Source organism: Schistocerca piceifrons, chromosome 2 (genome assembly GCF_021461385.2).
Source record: "Schistocerca piceifrons isolate TAMUIC-IGC-003096 chromosome 2, iqSchPice1.1, whole genome shotgun sequence".
Taxonomy (NCBI): domain Eukaryota; kingdom Metazoa; phylum Arthropoda; class Insecta; order Orthoptera; family Acrididae; genus Schistocerca; species Schistocerca piceifrons.
The window spans coordinates 911,939,338-911,958,422 of record NC_060139.1 but is presented as its reverse complement, the minus strand read 5'-3'; the positions used below and the strand labels follow the sequence as shown (position 1 = coordinate 911,958,422).

The following is a 19,085-nucleotide window of genomic DNA, read 5'->3' as shown; positions in this document are numbered from 1 at the left end:
TGCATGCAATTGTCGTAACGTATTCCTTTCTAATGGTGGCTTCCTAAATAGGAAGTTGAAGAGAGATGAAGCAATAACTGAGTTTCAGGAATAGATCTAAGGAATGCCGAAGAGGAACGGTGAGGTAGAAATAAGGGAATAAGGGAGTTGTCAAGTCATTTGGATGGAGTGATTGAGACAGACCATTGGACACCTGCATCGGTAAGGTCACAGCAAGTTTTCAGCTAACATCGCCTCAAAAAATCTGTGAGTTTCAGGTGCCGCAGCCTTACACAATGTCTATCGAGCGAGGTAATTAATATGGTTTTGTTATTGATGTGTACTTGGTTTCCGAAGTTGTTCCTACCATTTTGGAACACCGTGTAGAAAAGAGAAGCTTTGTATTCTTACAATGTTGACTATACCTGTATATTTCCATATGCTAGTATCACGGGTATGTCCTCTCAAACAAATTAGTGTGCTTTCTTAGTGGAACTCTGTAGCAATAATCACTTCCTAAGAAAACAGACTTTCAGTTTCCGAGTTCGTTGCCCTTAAATATTTTTTCGTTGGCAATAAGGATTTGCGCTTAATGAAAACAGCAGATTTTCTGCTCTATGTGAGTTTATTAAGTTTCAATACGTGAGTGATGAAGAGATATAGCGTAAAGGTTGTGGGATGCAAAATTTCATATAAGTTAAAACCAACCTCATAGGAAGTTCATCAGATTATTTATTTAATAACAAAGCTAGGGGAAAAAACATTTTGTTGAGGAAAGGCATAATATTATCAAAACAAAATGTTGCGTCAGCATAGGAAACAAAATAACATAAAATAAAATATATTTTTTTTACATTTCTTACACGACTTACAGTGACTTTGCTGACAGTCTAGAATAGTTAAAATAAAAATAAAAAGTTCATTTGGAATTTCAGAACTCAAAAGACACACAAATGTGAACAAAAAATTATCTTCTTGTAAATTAGATAATATTGTCACAAATAATTACGCTTCTTGCGTTTGGTAATTGAGTACTTCAGAATCGGAAAAGAAACAGTCTCTACTCCGTTAATATGTACACAAAAATTCAAATTAAATACTTCTCAACATAAATACTAAGATATGTACAGACACAGTACAAACATGTAAGTAGTCTCTCTCTTAGCGTCTAAATTCATAAGAAATCCACTATATTTACAAATTTTGGCAATCGTGATTTTTTAAGGACGCAAATGTTTTTGACAGACAGTCATTCAATAAATAATATATCTAGGCAGTATCATTTAAATGTATAACTAAACATAATGTAAAGTGTAACTCAACACGCTTCTAGTGTTATAATCATCTTAAGCGCTAAATTATCTAGATTACAAAAAATATATATATATTTATAGCATTATGTCTTGCATATGTACAGCGTTTCTACGAGAACGCTTTCATTCAGTTTTGACTAGTGTCAAGTAATACGCTTTGGGATGACTACACAAACCCTGTACAATTAAACTCAGTCATCTGTAAGGAAAATTACAATAGCTTATGGCATCGGAAGGTACACTCTTTCTTTTAAATACGAGCGTCGCAGTCGTGTTTCGTTTAATTACAGTAGATTTACAACAGCGGACGTCAGTCTTCAGGGCAGCAGCCGCCGCGGCCGGCGCGCCGCAGGTAGGAAGACGAGGGCAGGCGAGGCCCTCCCCGGCGCAACTCTTTGAAAACTATATTGTCTTTAGCGTCTCTCAAGTATTTACACAGACGTATGTACAGAACGCTTTCACTGTTTGCCCAACTGTCTCCGAGATAACTCCCCGGTGTTTGTCGGCGCGTGTTTGCCGTCCTCACAGATAACGCCGGTCCGCTACCCCTCCCAGCGAACACACACGCACGCCACACACACATACATACACACACACGGGTGAAACTCCTTCCCAGGACGATTTATGATCCCTTCGCTCGACCACCCCTGTGCCCAGAGGGGTGTGCGCGCTCTGACCAGCAGGAACAAGGAGCGGGAGGAAGCGGAAACACCTGCTACAGTGTATCGTGTAAGACAAGTGTTCCTACCGTAGCTCTTCTGGGGTTAAGACGCACAGGATGAGACGTAGGCGGAAACTTAAAAGAGTGGAAGGATAGAGGGATTAATGTAAGAAATGGAGACATTGAAAGATTGGTTGTGTCTGGATACTGACGATTTCTATCAAACGGCTGACTTACGCAGTTCTGGTTTACATTTGCATGAAAATGCAGCCGTGGGAAACGAAGGAGATTCTTCATTTGTTGCCTCTCTATATATTAACGGTCCCGAGTAAAAGGTATCGATCTGAGAGAAGAATTTTGGTGTTTGTAAACATATTAGTATAATTGGTAATGCCTTTATCAGCAAGTGTGTGAGCCTTTGTGTACGAAAAACTATTGAGTAGCATGGTTTGAGAGAGGAGAGAAAATGGAAACCGTAGTAACTGGGTAAATTGGGAGAAATGCTGTGAATGATGTGCCAGCATATACGAAGTACCTGAAGAGCCTCTCACCAGCGATGTGAATTCTGAAAAAGGCTGGGCTGCGAGTTGCCCGTCCACTTGATAGTGGCTCGTCCCCCATTTCCAGTATATAGGGAAGAACTTAGACACCAATATATTCGGCTCTAGACTATTACCTCAGATGCATGGTAAAATCATTTGGAGCCATATTGTTATAGCTCAAGGGTAAAAACTTGTGGAGCAACGCACGTAATCGAACTCTTAGACTAGATTCGAGTGCGGTGTAAGGCAGTAAGCACGTTTCGTTGCTTGCACAGCAGAATCTTTAAGAATAGTGACAAGCCCGTTCGTGGTAAACGGGGCTCTTTGCGAGCACGCACTTCTTCAATGCCTACTCATTTCTCCAGGATCTAAGTCTGAACAATAGTTCAGAAGTGCCTAGAAATTGTTTTGCTACAAGCGACCAAATTGGGATGGACCGGCGCCGTTGCAGTTTCTTGTTACACAGCACTGCTATGCTCAAGAAGGTACTTCGATTCTGGATTCCTGAAGAAGGGGGTAAGGAAATGGAATTCTGATATAGACGCAAAGTCTTAGAGGATTGTCATATGGAGGGGAGCTGGGCATGACGATATGTGAAATTGACACTGCAATAGGGAAAACAGTGAATGGGAAGACTCGTTTGGAGGAAGCGGTAGAGGGGCTGGTGAAGTCAGAGGGCTACCAGAGCTGAGAAGAGGGGTGGTTGACGTGTAAGAGGTGAGAGTTTTTGGTAAGCATGCACTACTTCTTTTGTCCAGGCTCTCAAGTCGGAACAGCAGATCACAAGTGCCTAGTTGCTACAAGCAACTACGTCTGGGCCAGCGTCGTTCAGTTTCTCGTTGCACAGAAATGGCATTGTTGGGACTGTTGAGGATGCTGAAGAAGGCCTGTCGGTTCCAAGTTCCTGGAAAACGGGCAATGAAAGTATATTCTGATACAGACACGTTCTTAAAGGATGATCATGTGGAGTGGAACTGGGCATGACGAAATGTGAAACTGACACTGCGGTAGGGAAAACGGTGAACGGGAAGAGACTTCTGGAGGAAGCGGGAGAGGAGTTTGCGGAGTCGGAGGGCCAGCAGCGCTGAGAAGAGGAATGGTTGACGTGTTGGTGGTGGTGGGGGGGGGGGGGGTGGAGGTGTCCGTAGGGGAGCCGCCTAGAGACACGTGTGGATGGTCTTGACGGTGCGGCAGAGCTTGCACTTGACCTCGCAGCACCAGTGGAAAGTGCACGCGCAGCGCTCGACGACGGTGATCTCCTGCGTGCGGTAGCCGCGCCCGCAGCACATGAGGTCGCAGCCGTCGACGCCGATGGAGGTGTCGTTGCACTGGCGGCCGTGCGTGCCCTGGATGCCGAGGCGCGGGTTGCGCTCGCAGAAGCCCGGCGACGGCTCCAGGTACACCAGGTCCTTGACGCCGGGCGGCTTGTGGTCCGGGTTGTAGGGCCGCAGCTGCAGGTTGTAGCGGCTGCGCTTGCCGCCGCCCGGCGCAGCCGCGTTGCTCAGCATGACGCGCGACGCGCCGTCGAAGCGGTCCTTCAGGTTGTCGCCCACGACGCGGAAGCTGGGCAGCCGCATCCAGCACGTGCGGATCGTGCACGAGCCCGACATGCCGTGGCACTTGCACTCGCGCCGCATCTCCGACACCACGTGCTGCAGGCAAACACAAGCGACACGTTCAGAATCAGCTCTCAGTACAGTGTAATGCAAGAGATGTCATTCAGCGTGAAGCTCAGCTGTTGTCTGGTATTTGGTCAGTCAGTGGATGTCGCCTGTATTGTTTGAGAGGACAAAAAGACTACACAGCATGAACTACACTACTGGCCATTAAAATTGCTACACCAAGAAGAAATGCAGATGATATACGAGTATTCATTGGACAAATATATCATACTAGAACTGACATGTGATTACATTTGCACGCAATTTGAGTGCATAGATACTGAGAAATCAGTACCCAGAACAACCACCTCTGGCCGTAATAACGGCCCCGATACGCCTGGGCATTGAGTCAAACAGAGCTTGGATGGCTTGTACAGGTACAGCTGCCCATGCAGATTCAACACGATACCACAGTTCATCAAGAGTAGTGACTGGCGTATTGTGACAAGCCAGTTGCTCGGCCACCATTGACCAGACGTTTTCAGTTGGTGAGGGATCTGGAGAATGTGCTGACCAGGGCAGCAATCGAATATTTTCTGTATCCAGGAAGGCCCGTACAGGACCTGCAACATGCGGTCGTGCATTATCCAGCGAAATGTAGGGTTTCGCAGGGATCTAATGAAGGGTAGAACCATGGGTCGTAACACATCTGAAATGTAACGTCCACTGTACAAAGTGCCGTCACTGCAAACAAGAGGTGACCGAGACATGTAACCAATGGCACCCCATACCATCACGCCGGGTGATACGCCAGTATGGCGATGACGAATACACGCTTCCAATGTGCTTTCACCGCGATGTTGCCAAACACGGATGCGACAATCATGATGCTGTAAACAGAACCTGGATTCATCCTATAAAATGACGTTTTACCATTCGTGCACCCAGGTCGTCGTTGAGTACACCATCGCCCGTGCTCCTGTCTGTGATGCAGCGTCAAGGGTAACAGCAGCCATGGTCTCCGAGCTGATAGTCCATGCTACTGCAAACGTCGTCGAACTGTTCGTGCAGATGGTTGTGCAGGGGGGGAGGGGGGGGGGGGGGTGTCCACCGGGGCCAAACTGCACAATAACCCTGGAAGAGTGGTTCGGTATGTGGCGGCGGAGGGGTGAAGTGGACTGCGGTAGTCGTCGTGGGATCGTGAACCACTACGGCTGCGGCCGGGGGCGGAGCCTTTCCGTCGTTTCTAGGCCCCCGACTAGCATACAGTACAATTATTAACTCGACAATGGTATAAATTCAAGGTTTCCACATGGTTTTACGTAAAGCTTGGCAAGAAATGAGAGTGACATTAACAACAGGTAGGAACTGTTAGATAAAACCGGAGTTTTGGCCTTCGCCTTTGTAATCTTATTCTGGAATTTTGCTTCAGTTGGATTAGGGAAACCACAGGAAATCTCAATCAGGATGGCGAGATGACACGTGTTCCAAATACAAGTCTAGTGGGTTAACAATTCACACTCCTAGTCACAGTGTGAGGGGCGGATCTAAGAACCAAGTTAACATTCATTCATTCTAAAAGGTGATTAGAGGTGCACGATGTTAGTTTGACAGGCACTAGCAGACAAGGGGATGTCTCACTGAACACCGGAACACACATAAACAGGAGGTGTTCAGGACGCATTGGACAACACAACTCCTATATTACGAACTAGCTACGCGGTTGCCGCTTGGGTGGCGCGCGGGTGGAGGTCATATGTGAAAGAGCGTGTGAGGCCGGTGTATGTTGTGTCCATTAGTCAGGACGGCTGCCATCAGTCAGTGGGGATGACTAATTGTGGCTGCGACACCTGACACCAGCCGTGACAAATAGGCCTACTGTAACCGTCCGTCCAGTGCCTTCTGCCCTTGTCAGCCGACAACACTGCTCCGAGGCTGCTCATTCGTTCCCTGTTAAAACCGATATGCCATGTTCTACCTTCTGAGCAACCGGTGATTGCAGCCTGCTTACAAGAGTGTCGGTTCCCAAGCGACACCGGAAAGAGCGCTCTAGTCGTACGTGAAACAAAACACACATACAGCCAACTATTGCCAGGTCGAACCTAGATAAGTCGAATTTGCCGATGAACCGAACGTGTGAAGCCTCTCGAAGAACACCTCCAAAATCGAGGAAATCCTTTTTTGTTTGGTACACTCGATAAATTGAAACGATTGTCGTGACATACCGCGCCAAAAACATATTCTAACAGAAGAGGACGCAACATACCTGTCGGTGATTGTGTGTTTCAGGTCATTCGTCAGGTCATTTGATGCTAGTCTGGTGACTGAAGGTTTCGGGTTCGCCGAAAATGAGGGTAGACCCACTAACTCAAAAGAAAAAAAACTTTGTTTTTAAAATGTTTTATGGAGAAAATACGAGCGTTGATGACACAGTTTGTCCAGCATGGAGAAATAAATGAACTGAAATTTTCTTACGAGTTCTTAGAAATGTGCAGACACTTTCCACAAGTGAGGCTGTGGTGAAGAACGACAGACAGTTGTTCGTGTCGTATCAACATGTCCCCACGTGCCTAAACGAGTCCTTTCGAAGATTTCCTAGCAGCTACGAGTGGCGTGATACGATACATAAAAAGCTTTCATATCCATTTATAGCTGTTGTCATTTGTGTTATTCTATGTTGGAGAACTGTGTTTAAATGGCGACGTGTTAGTTTTGTAACCTTCGTATACGTATGGCCATGAGATTAATAATAATAATAATAAATGTGTGCGTGCCTTTAATTTGAAATTCATATTTATTATCAAAAAAAACTTGTTCACCTGCATAATGTCGTGTAGGGCGCACGCGAGCATGCACAAGTACTGCGACATGACGTCGCATGGACTCGACTAAAGTGGTGCTGGAGGAAACTGATACCAGGAAGCCTGCAGGGCTGTCCATAAATCCGTAAGAGTAAGAGGGGTTGGAGAACAGCACGTCCCAGATATTCCCAATAATGTTCACGCCTGGGGAGTTTGGTGGCCAGCGGAAGTGTTTAAACTCCAAAGATCGTTCCTGGAGTCACTCTGTAACAATTTTGGATTTGTGAGGTGTCGCATTGTCTGGCTGGAATTGCCCAAGTCCGTCGGAATGCACAATGGACGTCAATGGATGCAGGTGATCAAACAGGACGCTTACGTACATGTCACCTGTCGGGTTCGGTGTGGGGAGGCGATAAGGTGGGTGGAGTGCTGTGGCCAGTTGTGGGGTTGTGAACCACTGAGGGCTACGGCGGGACGAAGCATCTCCGTCGTTTCTAGGTCCGCAGTTCAATGCACAATACAATACACCCCCACAAAAGGTTGAATGGAAACACGTTTACCGCTTATATTTCCACTGTTCTTGCAGTAAAACTGTCGCATCAAGTATGAGTTTTAATTTACTACTGTGTACGTGGCACATTTTGCAGACGGTATTCACATATACCACTGAATGTTCCAACAAAATTATATCATTGTAAGACTCATGGGTCAGGATATACGACTTCGGGGCGAAATTAGCTGGAGATATGTACAGATACGTGTAGAATATGTTTAATATATTTGTCATGTGCGTTCGTGGTTATATACGCGGAAAGAAAGCTTATCCTTGACATCTGAAACGATTTCAACCAAATTTGGTACACACATTGGTACGATCTGTGGCGGTAAGACCAGTCAGTCTCCAATTGGGGTGGAGGTCATAATGTGCAGAGAGAAGCGGAGGCGGCAGGAGAAGACAAAGAAGGGGAAGAAGGAGACAGACACCAATAGGGGAGGGAGGAGAAGGACAGAGAAATGGGAGAGGAGGAGATGGACTTAATAGAAGATGGCCACAAATACATATCCAGGTTAACACCGGGTTCTCAGTATTAAAATGATAAATAATGAAACTGGCCAAAAGTAAATCTTATTTTGGGTTCTGGTTGTTCCTTTCAGCTTCCGTTTCTAAGTTACTGAAACCTCAGTATCAATCTTGTAACGTATGCTCGTATTTCGGCTTTTCACTGTTTCCACCTTTATCAGTAGTACTCGCGTTATCGAATACTCAGTTATTCGAATGTTTTGCTACTTCCGTTGAACTCGGAGGTGTCTAGAGTCGACTGCACATTACGACAAATTGGCACAAAGCACGCTTCCTCGAGATAAATTGTTCCTCTGGTCTCTCAGTCGGCTGCGTTCCTTTTCAGAGTCAACAGAGAAACTGCAGCGGTGGTAGCCAATACTCGGTTCGAGTTTTGTGCTCCCATATGTGGCGCCTTCGAAGCAGCGACGAAGTATGACTGTGACCTGAGCTGGACTTGGCGGAAGGAACAGGCGTCGCGTGCGGAGCGGAGCGGCGCGGCGCGGGTGGCGGGAGAAACGCGGGAGCATCCTAGGCAGGCCGCCGTTACTATGGAAATGCCCAGCAGTTCTCAGGCCGGCCAGCGGCGTCCCGTGGGGTGGACGTGACGGCGTGGGAAGACGGGCGCTGCTTGCGGGGGCGGCGTGGGGGCGTGTCCCCAGAGAAATCCGCCGCCGCCACCCGCCGCTCGCCGCAGTGCCGCTGCGCGCACAATGCCTCCTTATGAGGGGCTGGGGCGCTCTTTCTCAGGCTTTTCTCTTACGGACAGCGAGCCGCTCCTGCTCGCTTACCAACTCGGCGCTCCTACTGTGCAACAATCTCAGTTTCTCCCAGCACTTGGTCCCTACTGATGTGAGAACTAGGACACACCCAGCTTTCACTGGAAAAAATCTGTTAACTCACGATCAGGAGGAAATCTGCATTTCCTAATCCAGTTCCCTCGGCAACGTTTGAGATAATTCACTTACACTGCATTCTCCATATTTTACTTTCGTTGATGTTCATCTTATATATTTTTTTAAGACAATGACTGTTCCACTCGGATATTATTCGAAGTCCTTTACTGTTCAGAGAATTGTCTCAGAATTACTTCAAAATTTTTACTTTTTCTCCTTGAACTTTAACCACCTTTCCAAATTTTTCCTGTGTGTCCTTTAATGCGTGTTCAGTCAGCCAACTGAATGACATCGGGGATAGGCTGCAAGTTTGTCTGAATCACTGCTTCCATTCCATGTCTGTCGACTCATATAACTGCATTCTGTTACAGGCATTCAAATCAAAAACGGAGGCTTGTCAAAACGGTACCACGGAATGGCTTCACTCAAAAGTAATCACCACACGTATTAAGTCACCATGCAACAGGATGATTCCTAATGACAGTCTTCCGACAGCCCGATGAAAAACAGCAGAGCATACGGTGGAAACATCCCGCATATACCCCGCCTAAGAAATCCAAAGCTGTGCACACAAGTTCCGGTAAGGTCGCGATGAGCTTCTTAGACTGCAGCGGCTCTCTGTCCGCCGATTTATTCGACCATGGAACCACAGCCAGTTAGCGACGCTATGGAGACACTTCGTAAAGTCAAAACGAATGTTTTCGGACGGAATCATCCAGTTGCACGATGACAGTCGCCCCAAAACTGTCAATCGGGGAAGGCTACGCTTCATCAGTTTGGTTGGGAAACACAGCAATGTCCTCCATACAGCCCTGAACTTTGTGATTTTCATGACGTTGGTGACCTAAAGAAAGACATGAGAGGATGTCGGTTTCAGTCGGACGAGGAAGTAGCAGAGAGGCTGCGCCTGTAGATCCGTCAGTGGCCGACAGCGTTCTACCAAGCAGAAATTGGTTTTCTCGTTTCCCAGTGGGATAAAAGTCTTAAAGCGTATGGAGATTATTTTTAAATAGAAACGTTCCATCATCCCGTTGTGGCGAGTGCTCGAGCTTCGTTTGATGGTCCCCTATAGTTTGTATGCAAGTTACAAATAACTTGTGGTCCCTGTATTTTATCCATGTTACCTTACAATGTCGAGGGGCATGAAATGGAAGCAGTGGTTTGGAAGGGAGTGAGACAGGCTTGTAGCCTCTCCCCGATGTTATTCAATCTGTATATTGAGCAAGCAGTAAAGGAAACAAAAGAAAAATTCGGAGTAGGAATTAAAATCTATGGAGAAGAAATAAAAACTTTGAGGTTCGCCGATAACATTGTAATTCTGTCAGAGACAGCAAAGGACTTGGAAGAGCAGCTGAACGCAATGGACATGGTCTTGAAAGGAGGATATAATATGAACATCAACAAAAGCAAAACGACGATAATGGAATGTAGTCGAATTAAGTCGGTTGCTGCTGAGCGAATTAGATTAGGAAATGAGACGCTTAAAGTAGTAAATGAGTTTTGCTAATTGGGGAGCAAAATAACTAATGATGGTCGAAGTAGAGAGAATATAAAATGTAGACTGGCAATGGCAAGGAAAGCGTTTCTGAAGAAGAGAAATTTGTTAACATCGAGTATAGATTTAAGTGTCAGGAAGTCATTTCTGAAAGTATTTGTATGGAATGCAGCCATGTATGGAAGTGAAACGTGAACGATAAATAGTTTGGACGAGAAGAGAATAGAAGCTTTCGAAATGTGGTGCTACAGAAGAACGCTGAAGATTAGATAGGTAGATCACATAACTAATGAGGAGGTACTGAATAGAATTGGAGAGAAGAGAAATTTGTGGCACAACTTGACTAGAAGAAGGGATCGGTTGGTAGGGCATATCCTGAGGCATCAAGGAATCACCAATTTAGTATTGGAGGGCAGCGTGGAGGGTAAAAATGGTAGAGGGAGACCAAGAGATTAATACACTAAGCAGATTCAGAAGGATGTAGTGTGCAGTAGGTACTGGGAGCTGAAGAAGCTTGCACAGGATAGAGTGGCATGGTGAGCTGCATCAAACCAGTCTCTGGACTGAAGACCACAACAACAACAAAAAAATGGTTCAAAAAATGGTTCTGAGCACTATGGGACTTAACATCTATGGTCATCAGTCCCCTAGAACCTAGAACTGCTTAAACCTAACTAACCTAAGGACATCACACAACACCCAGTCATCACGAGGCAGAGAAAATCCCTGACCCCGCCGGGAATCGAACCCGGGAACCCGGGCGTGGGAAGCGAGAACGCTACCGCACGACCACGAGCTGTGGACAAAAAAAATGGTTCAAATGGCTCTAAGCACTATGAGACTTAACATCTGAGGTCATCACTTCCCTAGAACGTAGAACTACTGAAACCTAACTAACCTAAGGACATCACACACATCCATGCCCGAGGCAGGATTCGAACCTGCGACCGTAGCGGTCTCGCGGTCCCAGACTGTAGCGGCTAGAACCACACGGCCACTCTGGCCGGCAACAACAACAACAGCAACCTTACAAAGAAGAAGGTGTAGGGCTTTGGTTGAAGCGAATAGGGGAAATCGAATCCAGCAGTAACTAATGGCCGACCGGAGTGGCCGTGCGGTTCTAGGCGCTACAGTCTGGAACCGCGTGACCGCTACGGTCGCAGGTTCGAATCCTTCCTCGGGGATGGATGTGTGTGATGTCCTTAGGTTAGTTAGGTTTAAGTAGTTCTAAGTTCTAGGGGACTGATGACCACAGCAGTTAAGTCCCATAGTGCTCAGAACCATTTGAACCATTTAGTAACTAATGGACCTTGATGCGAGAGCGTACGTTCAGTTTATGTGATTTTGAGGTGGTTGGAGTGAAGTGGGATGCTTCAGGTTCCGCGTGGGTGGTTGCCGCAGTGCAGAGGAGCAAGCTTTCATTGACAGATGTGAACTGCGCCCAAGTCTGAAGAGGCATTACGGTCCGCTACTGGGCAGCGGATGCGAGGCCGACAACAACGGCTTAGGAGCTCGCTGCCGAAAGGGAGAATGTCGCTAGCAGATGTGTAGAGGGGACATAAAAAGAAAGAACGAAGGAAGGAAAGGAATTTCACGCGACGCGACGCGGCCGGCGGCCGGTGGGTGGGGAGAGCAGAGCCACCTGGCGGCGCCCCGCTGCGCGGACAACGCCGCCAACAATGGCCACCCAGGGGCGCATTGTTCAATTTGCCACGCGGCGCGTGACGTACGGCCGGGCCGGCGGGCCGCGGACGTCTTCATTGTGCGCGCGCCGGCCTCTTTATCCACTGTAAATAATAAAACGCGCCTCGTCGTCCGCGGGGTCACGACCTCGGCCGCACCGCTCGTCCATAACGCCGGGCGCGACGCGCTGACTCGACGGAATACGTCACCGCCGCGCCGGTGCGTGTAACACATTAATGAGTGAGCGAGCCGGCATTGTCCCGGAGCTGTCGTCCGCCCGTCCGTGCGTTCGCTCTGCACTGAAGGCCGCCGCTGTCAGCAAACGAAAGGGAAGGCGCCTCGCAGGTTATTGTTTATATCTACCTGCGCCACAACTGACTTGTCTAGCGCGTCTTTGTTCCTCGCTGAGCCAGATTCCTATCTGCAGCGGATAGGCACTCGGTGCAGGGAGTGGCAACTGACCCTTAACATAGACAAATGTAATGTATTGCGAACATATAGAAAGGAGGATCCTTTATTGTATGATTATATGATAGTCACAGCTGCAAAATACTAACGCGAATTCTTTATAGACGAATGGAAAAACTGGTAGAAGCCGACCTCGGGGAAGATCAGTTTGGATTTCGTAGAAATGTTGGAACACGCGAGGCAATACTGACCCTACGACTTATCTTAGAAAATAGATTAAGAAAAGGCAAACCTACGTTTGTAGCATTTGTGGACTTAGAGAAAGCTCTGAAGGTGGCAGGAGTAAAATACAGGGAGCGAAAGGCTATTTACAATTTGTACAGAAACCAGATGGCAGTTGTAAGAGTGGTATGAAAGGGAAGCAGTGGTTTGGAAGGGAGTGAGACAGGCTTGTAGCCTCTCCCCGATGTTATTCAATCTGTATATTGAACAAGCAGTAAAGGAAACAAAAGAAAAATTCGAGTAGGTATTAAAATCCATGGAGAAGAATTTAAAACTTTGAGGTTCGCCGATGTCATTGTAATTCTGTCAGAGACAGCAAAGGACTTGGAAGAGCAGGTTGAATGGAATGGACAGTGTCTTCAAAGGAGGATATAAGATGAACATCAACAAAAGCAAAACGAGGATAATGGAATGTAGTCGAATTAGAATGTAGGGAATTAGATTAGGAAATGAGACACTTAAAGTAGTAAAGGAGTTTTGCTATTTGGGGAGCAAAATAACTGATGATGGTCGAAGTAGAGAGGATATAAAATGTAGACTGGCAATGGCAAGGAAAGCGTTCCTGAAGAAGAGAAATTTGCTAACATCGAGTATAGATTTAAGTGTCAGGAAGTCATCGGCGAACCCCAAATAGTCATTCGAATGGAGTGTAGCCACGTATGGAAGTGAAACAATGACGATAAATACTTTGGACAAGAAGAGAATAGAAGCTTTCGAAATTTGGTGCTACAGAAGAATGCTGAAGATTAGATGGGTAGATCACATAACTAATGAGGAGGTATTGAATAGGATTCGGGAGAAGACGTGTTTGTGGCACAACTTGACTAGAAGAAGGGATCGATTGGTAGGACAGGTTCTGAGGCATCAATGGATCACCAATTTAGTATTGGAGGGCAGCGTGGAGGGTAAAAATCGTAGAGGGAGACCAAGAGATGAATACACTAAGCAGATTCAGAAGGATGTAGTGTGCAGTAGGTACTGGGAGATGAAAAAGCTTGCACAGGATAGAGTAGCATGGAGAGCTGCATCAAACCAGTCTCATGACTGAAGACCACAACAACAACAATATGATAGCGGAACAAACACTGGTAGCAATTACTTCTGTAAAATATCTGGGAGTATGGTTAGGAACGATTTGAAGTAGAATGATCATATAAAATTAATTGTTGGTAAGGCGGGTGCCAGGTTGAAATTCATTGAGAAAGTCCTTAGAAAATTTAGGGCATCAGCAAAGGAGGTGGCTTACAAAACACTCGTTCGACCTATACTTGAGTATTGCCCATCAGTATAGGATCCGTACCAAGTCGGGTTGACAGAGGAGATAGAGAAGATCCAAAGAAGAGCGGCGCGTTTCGTCACAGGGTTATTTGGTAAGCGTGATAGCGTTACGGAGATGTTAAGCAAACTCAAGTGGCAGACGCTGCAAGAGAGGCGCTCTGCATCTTGGTGTAGCTTGCTGTCCAGGTTTTCTAGAGGGTGCGTTTCTGGATGAGGTATCGAATATATTGCTTCCCCCTACTTATACCTCCCGAGGAGATCACGAACGTAAAATTAGAGAGATTCGAGCACGCACGGAGTCTTTCCGGCAGTCGTTCTCCCCGCGAACCATACGCGTCTGGAACAGGAAAGGGAGGTAATGACAGTGGCACGTAAAGTGCCCTCCGCCACTCACCGTTGGGTGGGTTGCGGAGTATAAATACAAATGTAGATGTAGATTCCCTCGCCGCCTCCACTCCGCCCCCCCTCCCCCGCCCCTAATTTTTATCTGTGTCACTGATCTGCATGCCGATCTTTGCGTCTTTCAAAAGAGAGAAATTTGAGACTGCTCTTCGTGCATTTCTTTCTCACACGCTATTTTGTTTCCAGTGTCCTAAAACTTCCTTTCCCCACCTTTTGTCTCTACTGACTACTCCAGGAAAGTGAGTCTGCTGCAACGCCCCTGGCGTTTTATTGCTGTGCCGTGTCTCGTCTGTTTGGTGTAGTCTTTTTCGTTTAGACGTCGCCGCCAAAATTGCGTATGTTCTCAGAGCTGTCGGCTTTGCAGTTTGTCGTCTTTACGACAGGGACGGCTCTGAAGGAGAGGGGGAGGGGGATGAGCCGCGCCACAGCCCAGGGTGACAGGTTTTTTGGCGTAGCAAGTCTTCCATTTTAATATTGTTCCAAAAGGACGAGACAATGAAAATTATATAGAGACGAAAAAGTGTGAGAATTGGCTGTAAATACAAGTCATTCGTAAAATCTAGTATCTTATTAGAAATTGTCTGCTGTATTGTGAAACAGATGACCAAGGAAACGCTGAGTTCCTCGCCTTGGTTGCGTATTTCAAAATAGCAAAGATAGCAACTGGCAGTGTTGGCAACTTTGTTTCTACCATGCTCCTTCACAACACTTGAAATGTACGTACGTCACCTGGGTAAACACCACAGAAGCGGGAAACTTCGAAAGAAATAAATGTAGATAAATGCCAGCATATGATGGCCAAATGTTTCCTTAAATACCTATAGGGCTACAACTGAGAAAAATACTTTGTAATAAATAGAGAAAGAGTAAGTCAGCTATGCACTGCCCATCAATGCCATAGTCATTTGAATCCAGACGTTGGGATTAAGGGGGTTTGTCACGTGGAAAGACCTATGCTATCCTCCCCTACCTCATTCTCATTTGGATTTGTCATTTCCCTTCTCCTGCTCCTCATCCTCCTCCTCACGGTCGTCTAATTTATTTATTTTTGTTTGCTTTGTAACTTTTTTTTTAAGTTTCCTCTCATTCCCTTTTCTTCCTCGGTGTTGAAGCCGTAGTGAATGCATATTAATGTTTAAGATAATACGGAAACAGTAAAACCTTATTTTGGAGCTGAAGCAACTAAGATGCACGAACTGTTTATCCAGTTTCGCAGCATTACACACTTTTTGCTCTCCAACAACTTCATCTATCATATACCAGTTACTTTTCTCTGCAATAAATGAAGATGCTTTCAAAACCGCTTGTTTGGAGCCATAAATCATAGTCGTGGCATGGTGGAAATGCCTTATCAATATTCGAGCACAGACATTGTTTCTTAAGCACTACGGACGTAGGCATTACGATTAATGAACTTTTTTCAACAAATACAGCATTTGTCTGTCCCTCGCTGTACTGTAACCATCCACTTCGTACAGCAGAAGCGAAGACGATAACGTCGACAATGCAGTACCCAGGTCAGCTGTGTTGGCTGCTACAGGTATCGTGCTGCACACTCCCCTTTTCTCAGGGAACGTGAAAAAGTGAACAGATTTACTTATATATTCTGTAAGTGACATAACTTAATTTTGGAGTTATTACTCATAATGTATTACACTGCAAACGTTACAATACTGCTTCACTGGCTAGTCCCTCATACCTAGCCTAACTCTGTTCTAGAAGACGTATTCACGACTTATGGAGCCATTCCTGCTTTAAAGATGAAAGAGACACTTTGAGGGACTATCCATTTTAAGCAAATACCAAAATATAGTGGAAAAATATAGGAACAAGCAATGATAACAGAGTTTATCAACACCCACAGCAGAACTGGTAGTGGAAGTTCTCGTCAAATATGGTGTAGTACATCATTTGCACTGAGAACAAAGTGCTACCCAAACATTTCAGAACATATACAATAATTTGCTCAAGAAAATATAAACTTGCAAAGTGCGAACACATCAGACAATATCTAGGACGCAATAAATAGCATACTTTTGTAATTTATCCTTTCGGGATTGTTTTCTTGCGAAGTGCCAAATAACACCAAACTTACTTTTCTCGTCAAATAATTCTGACATTTTCATTATTGAAATAATTTTCACTAAAACACGTTTATCTATTTACGTTCTTATTTATGGACAGTGTAGGCTTTTTGTCTGTAAAACGTACACACATTTTTGGTTTCAAACATCTCGTTGATCGTGTAAGAGAAAACTAGTGTGTCACGAAAACAAACCGAACAACACTATAATGACTACGGAGACAAGAAAGCATAAAATCCATTTCTTGTGTAAAACGGATTTAAGACCGTGGTTTGTCAAATCTGTTCCGTCTACAACGTGTCTCTTCCAGTCGTAAACTGTGCAAGTCATAATACTTTGCTAGACGTTACGGTCCCATCCGCGGAAGTGCAGGTTCATTTACGGAACACAAAAAAAAGTGTTTAAATCGCGCCCGACCTCCCGAATTGTCGTTTTCCGCGTTTTTCCTGAAATCGGTTGATGTGAATGTCAGAATGGTTCGTTTTAAAAGGACACGAGCGATTTCGTTTCCCATCCCGCTATCACGGCTTTTCCGTCGCCAACGGCCGCGACGCCGATAGTAAAGTAAACGACAGTCCTGCACATTTGTGAAAATTGTGGGACATCATAGAAGAAAGAGACTCCCACATTTCAGAAGTTGTCAGTGGTGCTATATATTTAGTACGTTTGTTTTGCCCTCTGTGACAAGCTGTTACTGCGAATCTGCCATGTATCATTTGTTGAGTGCAACAATACAACCAGACTGCCGTGAGTGGAATTATTAACCTGCGCCAATAGCTGCAGCTGCAGTAATAGATCTGAACAGGTCGAACGCCCCGGAGAGAAAACGCGCAACTGCAGGCAATAAGTGGACCACTCTTTGCTCGCTATAGCCGAGAACGAGCAGGGAGTGAGTGTGATACGCCAATTTGTAATGCCTGTGCGTACGGCCGTTTAGTCCCCGCGTCGCCGCTGCCGTTCAGTTCTCACGAAAGCGATCTGCGGCTTATGGCCTGGTAACATCCACGTGGGACAGCGATTACGTTTTTACGCGCAGCTGCCACCGCCCTGTGTCTACACAGCTCGCTATTAAACGTCGGCCTTGCCCTGCACCCCTCCTCCCCACCTCCCCTCCACCGGCACCCAGATCTTCTCCGTGGTAGGGGAAGATAGCACAGGGAGAGGGGAGACGGGAGGGAGGAAGCAACAAATCACAACCCGCGCTCTTTTAAGTGTTTCCATCCACAGCCAGCCACAAGAAAGGCGCAGCGCTCAATTTGTACCGGTATTAATTTCCAAAGACGTTTTGCCCGAAACGCCAAAAGAGGAGGGCGCCACTCGGTCCTCTCTTTCGTTTTCCGTTCTTTCTTCTGCCCCTTTCCTCCGCCGCTCCCCGCCTTCCCTTTGCGCGGTCGCCATCCATTTGCCTTGACTTATGGTTGCGCCGGGCCGGACTGGTCTCGTCTGCAGGGCGGCCAATTTTGCCCACAAACATTTCACTCGGAACAAATGTAGGCAGTACAGAGGAAACCAACAGGGGTGACCACGAGAGGGGGGCGCGGTAGGGGAAGGTGGGAGAGGAAGACAGAATTCTACGAGCACAAAAACCAGCACTAAGGCCAGTGGGGCTCCCTTTTACAAGCAATTATTCAGTTCCATTTTATTGCGTCATTAAGCGAGGCTTGCGTGTACGCGGGTATGTGCGCGGCATACGTGCGGGGTTTTTGCGGCGCACAGGTTGCCCGCCCTGGCCGTTGCATCCCCCCTGAATGAGTTTTTCAGCGCCTCCGCGGGACTGCCCACCACCTTGAACTGCTATTTGCTCGCCATTGTCTGCCGCACGCTCTCGGCTAATTAAAATTCTACCTCCGGCTCGGCGGCAGCGAGGAGCAGGGAGCACGATTCCGCTCAAAAATAAAAGTTACGCCGATTAATTACTACGAAAGCCCTTCCTTTTTTTCTTTCCTTACTGTACCTTCACAAGAGAACTTTTTTTCCCTCTCTGGCGTCCCCGGCTCGTTTTCTTTGCTACCAGAGCTCAGCTTTAAGTGAAATACGACGTCGAGCTTTAATAATATCGTAATGCAGGTGTAATAACACATTTAATGAAAACGTCTACTGCCGTGGAGCATGCTGGGCCATCCTGGCAGACGTTTGCCTTCAGTAATTACGCGTTTTTGCCATCTGCGACGACAGAAACTTTCCCGCACTTAGATCGCGGGTGGCATCGCCGTCACTTCCCTCCGCATGTAATTAATTGCTAACAGCGAAAGACGTCTACTGTGCGGAACCCGCAGAGTGGGCTGGCTGTCGAAGTTTATTTGGCGGATGCAGCTATTAGTGTTCGAAGGCGCTCAGAAGCAAACGACGAAAAAATACAGTTACGGTTCTCGCCTAATTAAACCTACACGGTGAAGCTGTTTCGGTTTAGTCTCGTCGGAGTGTCTGTACAGGGAGCACTAGGTCTGTGAGATGATGCATGGAGAGGGTATTTAGCTCCTGCACTGACGAGTTACTTTCTAGCAAACTGCGTGTATATGGGACACCGACTGGATTAGTTTAAAAAGGTTACAAAACGAACCCATCTATTGAAAATGTTGTCACAGCCGACGTTCCCCAGC

The 19,085-nt window shown here is 46.4% G+C and overlaps 1 protein-coding gene across 1 annotated transcript in view; it reads right to left on the bottom strand.

Annotated features, from left to right (window-relative positions):
- Positions 1-823: 823 nt before the first annotated feature.
- Positions 824-19,085, bottom strand: part of LOC124777572 (protein Wnt-1-like) — a 227,296-nt gene continuing 209,034 nt past the window's right edge. The window contains exon 5 of the mRNA XM_047253027.1: positions 824-4,147. Within this exon, the coding sequence (XP_047108983.1) occupies positions 3,653-4,147 (495 nt within the window). The 3' untranslated portion in view covers positions 824-3,652. The remainder of the gene's footprint in view (positions 4,148-19,085) is intronic.